Source organism: Lycorma delicatula, chromosome 1, assembly GCF_047948215.1.
Source record: "Lycorma delicatula isolate Av1 chromosome 1, ASM4794821v1, whole genome shotgun sequence".
NCBI classification, from domain to species: Eukaryota; Metazoa; Arthropoda; class Insecta; order Hemiptera; family Fulgoridae; genus Lycorma; species Lycorma delicatula.
This window is the reverse complement of record NC_134455.1, coordinates 148,327,727-148,340,765: the sequence shown is the minus strand read 5'-3', so window position 1 is coordinate 148,340,765 and position 13,039 is coordinate 148,327,727. Positions and strand designations below refer to the sequence as shown.

Here is a 13,039-nt window from a genome sequence, read left to right as displayed (position 1 = left end):
ATCACATCGTTTAAAAAAGAATTAAATCAGATGATGAGAGGGTGTATAGGGTGTACAGGTGTCCTGGCTGTTGAATAAATCCGAAATAAAAGTTGGGAATGTCGTGTCGACTGCTCTGGAGACGAGACTAATAGCGGAAGTTGGAGGTGGGGAGACCCCGGTTTCCAACATGTTCTATGTGGCTTACGTGTACTCGGGTGATGGCGGAGATCTTGCGCAGGCAGTAGTGGAGGTTTTTACAAAAATCAGAGAGAACAGTGGAGGCCATCTGGGACCGCTACAAGCGGAGATATACAGGCAGGATAATGCCGAAATATCCAGGCAGGATACCTTGGTCCGAAAAATCCTTGAATGTGAAGGGAGAGCGACCGGCTATCGCTTCTATATTACTCCGTCGGTTGGCAAACTCTCAGCTGCATGGAGTAGTGATTTCCCCCTGAAGATAACCATAGGATGGAGACTATAGTAGTCAAAACGGCAGCGTCCTATGCGGACCTCCTAAAATCATTTAAGACAGAGGTGAAGATCCCAGCAGATTCAGAAATTCTTTCTATAATGAAGGCTGGCGACAATATGGAGATTAAATTAAGGAGAAAAGGGAAACCTATGGCGCCCTTAAACAGATACTTTCGTGAACTATAAAAGGTGGTAGTGTTCTCTCGAAAACCAGGACGGCCTTTCTTCGGGTACGGGACTAGGAGAACGACATACATCCGGGTGAGATCTTACAGGGGCTGTTTACGGAAGTTATCGGCTGACACGAGAGTAACAATTAGACCGGGTTTTGGAGAAACCGGAGTGGTGATATGTCGCCTCCCGGCATCGATGTTACACCCATTGTACAAAAGGTAAGGGTGAAAATCGGGCTTGTGAGCTGTAGAGAGGATGTTGTTGATCTCCCTCTGCGATGCTACCGATGTTAAGAAACAGGACATCTGGCAAAGAACTGCAGGGGCGAAGACAGGAAGTCTGTATGTTACAATTGCGGGGGCGACGGATATCATGCTGTAGAATGTAGCAAAACACCGAAGTGTCTTACGTGCAATGCGGAGGGGAACCGCACTGGCAGTGTGACATGCCCCAAGGGGGCCAATAGTGAGAATAACACGGAGAACCGGGGAAGGACCGGGCGTACCTCAACCTGTTAATGGAAATGAAAATTGTTCATTTTAATATGAACCATGCGACACTGGCGCTTGACCTGCTGACAAGGTATGTCTCGGAGATGGGCACTGATATTGCGCTCATGTGAGTGGGTTATCATTGAGGATCGGGGTGCGGTCAATTGGCCGATTGCACACCTACCTGTGTGGGACGTTCTGAGAGAGCGTTGTTTCGTCAGAGCGAGGATTGGAGGCATTTATTATTACAGCTGTTATCTTTCGCTTAACATGTCTGTGGAACGATACAGGGAAGTCTTAGCCTCGCTTACTTGAGATAGCGAAGCTCACCGGCCGGCATTATTGGCTGGGGATTTTACTGCCTGGTCGGTTACCTGGGGGTCACCCAGAACGGACGAGAGGGGCAGATTGCTGACTGTGGCCGTCCCATTACTGGATCTAGAATGCCTCAACTCTGGAAGCGCACTAACGTTCAAGGGGGGAACCACTGGGTCCATTATTGATCTTACTTTTGCTACGCCGGCTTTGACGGCGCGGATTCGAGACTGGCGGGTAAGTGAAGACTATCTAGCGAGTAATCACCAGGCCATCCTCATGAGTGTTACAGATGGAGGTTCTGCGGGGGCTGGAAAGCCGATTCCTCGTGGCTGGAGTACGAGGGGTATGGACCCGAAACAATTTGCGGAGACACTGGATCTCAGTGCGGTACACGAGGTTACTGCGGCAGAGGTCTGTTCGACTACTTGGAAACAGCATATGCTGCTCTTCTCCCTCGCAGGTATTGTTGAAAGACCAAAATACCAGTATATTGGTGGACAGAAGACATCGCTCGGAAACGCAGAGAGTGCCTTGGGGCCAAGAGGCTCGCGCAGCGTACTAGTCTCTACTCACTAGGACAGTTATACATAGCTCGACATAGGAGGTGCAGGAGCAAGCTCAATAAGCTTATTAGAGATTCTAAAAAGGCATCTTGGAAGCAATTCATCTCAGAAATTGATACAGACCCATGGGGGCACCCATTTAAAATTGTCGTTAAAAGGGCACTAAGAGCTAGAGTCCCCTTATCATTGGACACCGGAGAGGTACAGAACATAATTGAGGGACCGTTTCCTCATGGGGATGGGATCATTACGAAAGTTGAGGACGATGTGAATTCCCCTCCACTTTTCACCAGAGAGGAGCTTACAGCAGCAGTGAAACTGATGCCTCTGGATAAGGCGCCGGGACCAGATCTTTTGCCAAATTTAGCAGTTAAGATGGCTGTTGGGGCGGACCCTGATGCCTTTTTGAAGATATACAATAATTGTGTAGATGAGGGGGTGTTCCCTCAGAGGTGGAGACGGCAGCGCCTGGTCTTGGTTCCCAAGCCAGAGAGGGACCCGGTGCTTCCATCCTCTTATAGACCACTGGTGATGATCGACACATTGCAAAGATACTCGAGCGCGTGCTGCGCAGAGGCTGACCAGAGTTATGAAGACGCAGGGGGACTTTAGGATAAATAATTCGGTTTTCGGAGAGGAAGATCTACTTTGGACGCGGTATCGGAAGTTGTTAGTACGACAAGGAGAATCATTGGAGGGAGGAAGATATGCGTGCTCGTGGTGCTTGATGTTCGCAACGCATTTAACGATGTCACCCATGACACCATTAGGACTGCGCCGGAGAGTATGAGAGTCCCCCCATATCTGAGAAGGATAATTCTCTCCTACCTCAGTGAGCGCAAATTGATCTGCGAAGTGAAGGACGGAGCAGTCGAACGGTGCATTGATAGAGTTGCTCCACAAGGATCCATCCTTGGGCCGGCCCTTTCGAATATAGTGTACGATGGCGTATTTCGCGCTCTTCTACCGCCGGGCGTCACTCTCGTAGGTTACACAGACGACTTGGCCCTCGTATGGAGTCGAGTACTCTGAGAAAGTCCATCGCTCAGATACAAGGCTCACATACAACAATCAAAATCTGGATGGCCGGAGTCGAGTTAACTATGGCTCCAGATAAGATAGAGATTGTTGTGATTACAACAACCAAGTAAAGACCAACATTGAAGATTGTGCTTGAGGGCCAAGGATAGTTTCAAAGAATACGATAAAATATCTTGGAATATGGGTGGATGCCAGGATGCGTTTGGGTACGCACGTCTTGGAGGCCTGCTCGAAGGCTGAAAAAGTCATGCGTCTGGTTGCCAGATTACTGCCGAATTGTGGGGGACCGAGGCAGCAGAGGAGGTGGCTGCCATCTGGAGTGATATCCTCCACGTTACTTTACGGTGCCGCGATATAGAGAGGGATCATTAGATACGGCATATACAGGAGTGCTCTCAAATCATTACACAGCAGGAGCTGCCTCCGTATTACAGTTGCATATAGTACGGTTGCTCGAGAGGCAATCGAAGTGTTGGCGGGAATATTACATGTCGATCTAGAGATCACTCGTAGAAAGCAGATTAAAGAGCAACGGGCGTCAACACCTGCGGAAAAAAGAGAGTGGCTAGCTCCATTAGGGAAGAAATGAGGAGAGAATGGCAGATGATGCAGTAGGATACTAGTGATAGAGGCCGATGAACCCACCGCATAATTAGGGACCTGAGAAGTTGGTACGAGAGGACGCGTGGCTAGCTGGATTACTCACACAGTTTCTAGCGCGCCATGAAGGTTTCAGAGAATACCTTTTTAGATTTAAGCTTCATCACTCCGCTAGTTGTCCGGTGTGTGTAGACGAGGAAGAGACAGTATATTACGTCTTTTTTCGCTGCCCCTGATTTGAAGTGCAAGGGGGGAAATATTTGAACACCAATACATAAAAGGGAAATGTTCCTCCAAGAGGAACTGCAGCAAATCATGTTACAAAGCGCGGAAAATTGGGCGGCTGTAGCAAGGTTTTGTAGGAAGTTCGTAGACGAACTGTACTTCTAAGAGGAGTCTCGTAGAGGTAGAAGAAGCGGTCGTCAGAGGGTGTGTGGGCGGACCGGCACGCAGCTAAGAGCCTAGGGGGTTCCCCGTACGTCTGGGGATCGCCTGGGTGCGATGAGGTCGTGGCCACTCCGCTCCCGCGTCCGATGGTGATCCCTGATCCATGAGGTACGTATACTATAGTGTTCGATTGTCTGTGAGGTGTTTGTTTATGAGATTGGATGTGGCTGGCTTTGATGTGATGTGTGGAATGTGCGGCATGAGGTATGTTTTCTGAGTGATGATTGGATGTTGCAAAGTGTGTGGTAAGATTTAGTCTGATGTTTGGTATCTTGTGGGTATGAGGCCATGTCTGTTGACCGTGGTGTCTGAATGTGTGTGAGGGCGTACTCCCCCTTCCAGAAATAATGCACACCAGCTGTACTAGGAAGGGGGGTAGGCAGGGATGGAGGTTTAGTCGGTAGTGCACAGCAACACATACGCATTTAATAACACCTTGTGGAACCTGTTACTGAGCCCAACATTGCTCAGGCACCTGTAAATGGGGTTCCTCCACCTGACTAAAAAAAAAGAGTGTATAGGGCTCTGGCTCTTATATTTTAATTTAAAAAAATAATAAATGTAACAAGAAACATTTAAACAAAACACACACATAACAAAAAAATAAAACTAAAAAATTAAACACACAGTAAAAAAAAATTCACAAAAAGTTTTTTGACAATACCATGTAAATTTGAGAACTCTATATTCAGGTGAAAGTACCTTCACATAGAGGATTCTCAATTAAATGTAACTCATATGACTGCATCAAAGATTTATTGTAAACTCATTATTAGTCCACTGGCATATAGGTAAGCAAATATTTCTTCTTTGCAATTTTTTAAATTGGCAGCAATATTATTTCTTAGTTCATACCTCTTTCTGAGGTTTTCATATATTGTACACTCTTCCAGTAGTGGTGTTCTTTACTGGTTAACAAATAGTATTTGTTATTCATGTGTCCAATTCTAATTCTTATCAATGCCATTTCTTTTCGACAAGTAAGTTTTGCATTGCTCTTCCATTTATATGGAATAGTTTTAATTGCATTTAACATAGTACTTAGTCTTCTCCATTCATTACTCATTGTATTTTTGATAGTGTTAGTTTGATGATTTTTAATGTTTGCTACGAAAATAGGGATTATATCCACATCCTCACAAATTTTGTCATTCTGACAGCTTCGTCTGGGCTTTCATTTCCTGAGATACCAGCATGCCTAGCAGTCCATATAAATACACATTTCTGTCCCGTTCAGTTTAATACATACAGAACGTACAATTTTTGCAATGAAAAACATTGAGGATGTTTTTGTTCTGAACATCAGTTTGTGCAGTTAAAGAGTTGGAACATATAAGCATACTCTCTTCGTAGAAATTTTCTGTGTAGCAAAAAGCTTGCTGTATAGCAATGAGGTCTGCCGTAACAGAAACACTGGCCACATCTGTAGTTTCCATGAATGGACTTCTCCATTTACGTATATAGAGCATACAATACCATGCTCAGTTTTAAAACCGTCAGTGTAAATTTTTATATATCCTTTATAGCTGCTGATGATTGATGAAAATCCCTGTTGGATGATCTCAGTTAGCCTCTTTTAACTTTTTCATAAGAGAGATCCAATATTAGGCTTACAGTTGATAAAAACCGTGGAGCAATTTCTCTTGTAGCTAATGGTTTGCTACTAATGCCTACTAATGGTTTGCTAATAATTGCTAATGGTTTCAGTAAAGCAATTCTGTTTCATTGCTAATTCACGATTTTGTATTCCAGTTGGTCTGGAGTAGGCTGCGCAATGTTCATATAATGTAGCCAAATTACATCTGTTCATATGTCATACACATCATGTGTCATACAGATCGAGATAGTCACCTCAGGAGTAATTAAGCATTTGTCTCTCCACGGAATATATGAAGATGTTATCTCATCAACTATTACCTGCAACACAAGGGTGTCGTGTGGTTGATAAGGGTGAACAAGATGCTAATTTGACTTTGTTTAATACTATTAAAGCACTGAGTACTGGCAAGAAGGTAACTTCTACTAGAAAAACCAATGATGGTTTGTCTAAATCCATTTCAGTAATTACACCATCACATAAAGTTCCTACAGCACCAATTACCAGCAAACAACCAACATCCATGTGAAGAGAAATCTATTAAAACATCATCACCTGGTACAGCATCTCTGTCCTCCCAGGCTTCTAAGTTCTCTCCAGCATCTCAAGGTTTTTACAAGGATTTGATGGCAGGATGAAAGGCCCAAAGAAGCAAGCACTTCTTATAGGTCATAATATCAAAAAAGAAAAGCCAAATTTTGATAAGTAATATGAACAGAAAGTTTTTATATATAACAGGAAAAAAGTTATTTCCTATGGCTAAAAATAATATTTAGTGAAATGTTTACTGTCACTATTCTAGCTGCAAGGATATTGAAATCCTACTAAAGGAAGAAAATCCTTTAATATTATGTCCACAGGAGACTCACTTTCGTCCAAAGGATAATGTATCCTTTTGCAGATACATCTGCAAAAGATGCAGCCATCAAACTGAGGGCAGTGGACATGAAAGTGTGGCTGTTTCCTTGAAAGAAATCATATTACCTACACATATCCAGGTAGTGATAAGCATCCATGATTTCAAATGATCTTGTCTGTTTTCTGAAGAGTATGGTTCAAGATGAATGGCTGAGTGACTGGAATGCTACCATCAATAATAAACTTTGACCAGTTAAGAATACTGTCACCACGGAGCTCTTCAAATAGGAATAACTATCGTGAGGAGATTATTTTTTACTATTTGGATATAAGGCACACTAGACTCGCTCATGGATATCTGATGACTCAGTCTGATGCAGCCATTTGTGTTTGCTGCGACTGCCAACTAACAGTGCACCACATTCTTGTGGATTGTGTCTGTTTTGCGGCATTGCATCAGATGTTTAATCTAGGTCCTAACATACAAAATATCTTAGGCATCAATTTATCAATGATGTCCAATGTCTTATGATATCTCAAGGTTGTGCATCTAGATTCAAATGTTTAATTAAAACTATCATGCTTCTGCCTCTTGACATTTGGTAATTTTATTGTTTTATGTTAGATTTTTAATATTGTTTTGATTTTATTTCACATTTATTATTCTGCATAGTTATTTAATATTGTTTTAATTTTTAAAGTAAATTTTAATTGTTAATTTTTAATCATTTGCTATAGTAATCTTGTGTCCAGGCGCTGATAACAACATCTCATTGTACACCCAGGAAAAAAACACTTAATTTAAAAGACAGTCGTGATCACCTACTCAGGAAGACTTTAATGGTGAAGTACCACTATTTAATTAATGACAGGTAATTCATCATGTGGAGAGAGTTAGTAATCTGGGAGTTCTTTTGGATACCAAGCTACTCCTGAATAGCCATGTAGAGGAGATAATATCTAAGCCGAAACGGAAACTTGGACTGCTTCTTTGGGTGAGCTTACACTTTCAGTGAAGTGATACTACCTTGATACTATACTAGGCGATGGTTAGACCGATTTCAGATTATTATTCAATGGTCTGGAATTATAATAAAGCTAATACCATCAAAGAAATAAAAAGAATTCAAAGAAAATTCCTGTTCAACTTGCACCTGCGTGGTTTATATAACAGAGGTCCAAGCATATGAAAAACAATATGAATTGCTTGGTTTAAAGACTGTTAGAGAGAGAGGAAGTGCCAGCATGATGTAATGTTTATTTAGTTTAAGGTACTGCACAGACTTATGGCTATCGATGTTTCTGTAGTGGGATTAAGAATGCCTTATGTAAATAGTCAAAGGCATGAATTATTTGTAAATGAAAGGCGAGATACATTGTCAAGAGATCTAAGAGATTTAGAGAAGTAAGATGTGTAGTGAGTTTAAACAAGGTCAACCAAAGCACAAATGTAGATGTTCTTGACCAAAAGCTATACATTTTTAAAAATAGACTTTAAACCATGAAGTTATGGTTTAAGGCTTCAATAATGGTTTAAGGCAGTTTTTTAAATTATTACACTTCCTTTTTTCAACTAGATAGGGTGCATTACACTAAGGATCCTCTGTTCTGTTCTGTTCTACCTTCTTTCGATCGTCGGGTAGGTCATCTTACTTCCCTCAGTTGATAGATTTATCTTCTTAGGAATGTGTGACGCCTATAAGGGAACATATGGAGGACATCCTAAGAAAAAAAAGTATTATTATTGTATTGTCTTGTTGATGTATAGTTAAATCTTTTGTTCTTTTTCAGACTATTGAAATTAGTAAAAAATTTACATCATTACATTACAGTTACTCTGAAAAGATCATAGAACTGATGAGGAATACAGTAAAAACTGGAGCACCATTGAATCCACCAATATGGTGGATTGATCCTTGTAATCCAACTGCACATGGCATTAATTCTGGTCTGTTATTAACAAAATTCTATCAAATATCTAAATGTATTTTACGTATATCAAACAAATAGAAAATCTCTGATATGTATGTTTGTATGAAATAGTGAGTATAATTTTGGTAAATGATCTGTTTTTACTAGACAGCCTGAAAAGAAATGCACCTGATATCATGTTGAGTTAAAGTTTGTAAGTTATATAAATTAAGGTTATACTAACTGTACTGTAGTTATTATGGGCTAATGGTACTAGAAGGGGAATGGCGTTCAGTACCATAGTTATTGAGACACTAAGTCTTACTGTTACTGATATTCTTTTGTAGTCAAAAGAATTCTTTTGTGCCCCCAATATAAATTTTACAAACATAAAAACTGCAAACAGTTATATCAGTCAGTCAGTTTAAAAGGTTATATCTTTTGCCCTCTGGAAATACAGTTCAGTGATTATATTAACTCTAGAATATAATGCCATCCTAAAAGGATGATCATATTTCAGTAAATGGAACGAGGGAAAAACAGAAGAATTTCATGAAAATTGCTTATATTGTTTTGCTCTAGTATCAAGTATATACCAGTAAGTCCGTCATATTTAATCTTTTTATGATTCTTGATATTTATAAACATATAAATTAGGTGACCAATTTTTTAAACTAAACATAAATTAACTGTCTGCATAGACCTGAAATATTTTTGTTTCTTTTATTATCATCATTGCTTAGAAATGATTATTTTACGATAAAAAAGAAAGAGCCTGGTATAATTCTGATATTCGGTATTGTTTCGCCAAATTTCAAGAAAATTTGTTGAAAAACTTAGGGTAAAAAAATACACATTCCTGCACTTCACAGAGCCTCATTTCATGCATGCTAGAACTCACTTCATGTTGTTTTTCTGTATTTCTTTCTTATTTTTTATCAAGAGGCTCAATAAAAATATGATAGTGTAATCATTTTTATGCTCTTTCCCACAGTTTGCAAAATAAATGCCCTGGAATATAAATATTCCAGGAATATTGTATGACCTTCAAAAATGTGTAACTCATATAACACTATCACCCGTATAACACTATCTCTGATGGTTAGCTCCATGACCTTCAAAGAATCTCCAAGGCCATATGTGTCACCTCATATTTTGTATGTAAAATTTTCTGCTCTTTTCATTGGTGGGGTCAAAAATAGGTCATTCCATTTGAAAAAATCATGTTAATCTTAAAACAACGGACAAGGTTAAATTCAAGGTCACCATGAGTTTTTCCTCTTCAATCTGAGTAACTTTTGTTTAGATTATTTTTTGTATTGTGCATAGTTTACGAGAAAATCCTTTGGGGCAGTTAGAATGAAACACTATATATATATATGCTTTTTTTAATAAATTAAGTTTTAAATTAAAGAAGATCATTTCATTCACTTGAAGGTATCAGAACTAAAAACATTGTAGGCTTGAGATGCAAGTTACCCTCAAATATTTATATACATTATCAAGAAGAAGTTTCCATGACAGATAAAGTGAAGAATAATGATGTTTCTCATTGCCTGCCTTACTGAACTAAAGAATGTATTGTCAACAGTTATATCTTTTGTGCTCTGGAAAATTCTTCGGTGATTATATTAACTCCAGAATATAATGCCATCCTAAAAGGATGATCATATTTCAGTAAATGGGAAGAGGTAAAAACAGAAGAATTTCATGAAAATTGCTTATATTGTTTTGCTCTAGTATCAAGTATATACCAGTAAGTCTGTCATATTTAATCTTTTTATGATTCTTGATATATATATCTTGATATATATATATATATATATATATATATATATATATATATATATATATTAAAATAGCCCTTGTAGAAAAAAAAAAATATTACATTCAAATTTTTTTCAGATTGAAAATTAAAACAGATAATATGAATAATTTTACAAAAATACAAAGATATTTAAAAAGAGCTGACTTATACAGAGTGTTAGAGTTTTCAACTTAAAGTAGGAGCCCTATCACTTAGTAGTTTATACCAAATGTATATTTTTGTTAAAATTCATTTATTGGAATGAGATTGGTAAAATAATGCGGAACATGTTGGTACTACTGGTGCTGGAGTGGGGAGGGATTGTTTATTACCTGCACATTTGAGTATTGCCATTCTGTGTTGAACATTGGCTTTTGAACAAGGTTGCGTAACCAAACATTGTTATTTGTTAAAATGCGATTAACTGTTGAAGAAGGTGTAATCATGATGGAAATTTATTTAGAGACAAAATCTGATTTTGTTTGTCGGCAAAAGTTCAGGGAGAAATTTGAAAAGGAAGCACCAGTGAAAAATGTTATTCAGAAGTTAGTTAAAAAATTTTGTGAAATAGTTTCAGTGTTAGACCAAAAATGTGTTGAACACAGGTCAGTTTTAAACACGCAGGTCGTACAGGACATTAAAGCAGCAATTAAAAGACCTCCTCATAAATGTTTGTGGAGACTACGCTGTGAAAAGAAAATTTTACTTGGTTCAGTCGACACTGCAGTGAGGAGAATGCTGAAATGTTAACCTGTATCGAATGCAGGTTTTCCAAGAGCTAACTAATACTGATTGTGCTAAAAGGGTTCACTACTGTCAGTATTTTAAGAAATTCATCAGAAACAACACTTGCATTTTAAATCAAGTATTTTTCACAGATGAAGCGTGGTTTCACCTTGGTGGATATGTTAATTGTCAGAACTACTGGACCTGGGGTACCGAAAACCTGCACATTTTCTTTTAATCTCCCCTACACCCACAAAATAATGTCATATGGTATGCAGTTTCAAGGCAATGAAAAATAAGACCCTTGTTTTTTTTTAAAAAGTGGATGCTGCCATTTACCAAGAAATTATCCAACAGTTCATAGCCTTACTGCAAGAGGCTAAGCATGACTGATGATTATATTAGGACAGCATCACTTTTCATACAGCTCGCTTGACTACGAAGATGATAAAGGATTTTTTCAGTGAAAAAATCATATCTAAAGTATTGTGACCACCAAGATCTCCTGATCTGACCACTCCAGCCTTTTTTTTTTTTTGAGGATACTTAAAAGAAATTGTTTTTAGGAGCTATCTACACACCTACAGGAATGGAAGACAAACATTGTCACTACCATCCAGGAAGTAGACAGGGTACAGCTAACATGAGTAGCCAGGAACATGATCAAACATGTTGGCAAGCGCGTAGAAGTGGAGGGACATCATTTTCAACACCTTATGTAAATTATTATGTAAGTGTATGCTACTAAACTATTATTTATAAAATAAACTAAGTGATAGGGTCTGTTTTAAATTGAACACTCTGTGCATACTTAAAGCTGAGCTATTTTTTTAAAAAAACACTTTATTAAAGCTGATAGCCAAAAAATATTACCTGAACATTATTTCTGAAACTTAACATGTTTTTATTGAAAGATAGGTATTAAAAAAGTACAGTAAAGATTTAAAGATAATTTTTTATATTTGTCGATACCAAAAAACATTACCACATAAACATTATCACAAATTGTAGTAATAAATAACACTAATTTGCTTATTTAAAAATGCTGTAAATTCATTAACTTAATGGAAATTGTAATTAAAAATACAATGAATTAAGCAATAATAATATAAAACAACTTATAATTATATAATAGAGATAATATGATATTATATTTTATAATTATTGTTTAATATTAAATAAATTATAATAATATTTTAATAGCATTACATTATTAAATAAAAATGGATCTATATTACATTCAGTATTTATATATTGTACTGTATAATTTTAACTCGTAAGACGTTAAAATATATTCAGGTATATAAATAATATTTCAGAATGTTAGTCGTTTGTGTACTATGTATTACAGAGTTTCTTTTGGGAGAAGACATATTAATTGCACCTATCTTAGAAGAAAATGCAATACAACGGGATATCTATTTGCCAAAAGGAATATGGAGAGATGAGAATAATCCTAGTCGATTATACAGCGGACGAAATTGGCTCAGAAATTATCCAGCCGATATAACAAAATTACCTTACTTCACAAGAATTAATGCGACCATGGCTGTACCTAAATATAAAACTAAAATTATTGCTGATGATGAATACGGGTTCCAAGATGGGGAAATTTTTTTTTAGTAAATGAATCGAATATTTATCTCGCTAATGAACTGATATGTATGAACTAGTTAAAGTTATTAGCTAGTTATTTTTTGTAATGTTATACGAAATAAAACAAAATTAAAAAGTATGAGTAATTTAAGCGTATACTTTACAATCATGATTTCTACCTTTCATGTTTGGGCATTTTTACACGAATGGATTTCATAGTCTTATAAGTGTTTTTTTTTTTTTTTTTTTTTTTAACATTAGTAGTTAACTAATTAACTACTATTAACTCTATTGGTTTATTTACTAGTGATTTAACCGGATTTCTCTCAGAAATTTATGAGTTACTTCTATACAGATAACATGCTCACGCCATCTCTATTTCCACCTTTTAAAATTAATTATAAGTTCAACATGCTTTTTAAGGAGACAGGATAAGTAGAGATGGAAATATTTT

The 13,039-nt window shown here is 37.6% G+C and overlaps 1 protein-coding gene across 1 annotated transcript in view; it reads left to right on the top strand.

The window, feature by feature from the left end:
- The window catches only part of LOC142318202 (myogenesis-regulating glycosidase-like), a 56,194-nt gene extending 43,467 nt beyond the window's left edge, over positions 1–12,727 (top strand). Inside the window, exons 5-6 of the mRNA XM_075354762.1 lie at positions 8,337–8,493; positions 12,341–12,727. Of these exons, the coding sequence (XP_075210877.1) occupies positions 8,337–8,493; positions 12,341–12,612 (429 nt within the window). The 3' untranslated portion in view covers positions 12,613–12,727. The remainder of the gene's footprint in view (positions 1–8,336; positions 8,494–12,340) is intronic.
- The last annotated feature ends 312 nt before the right edge of the window (positions 12,728–13,039 follow it).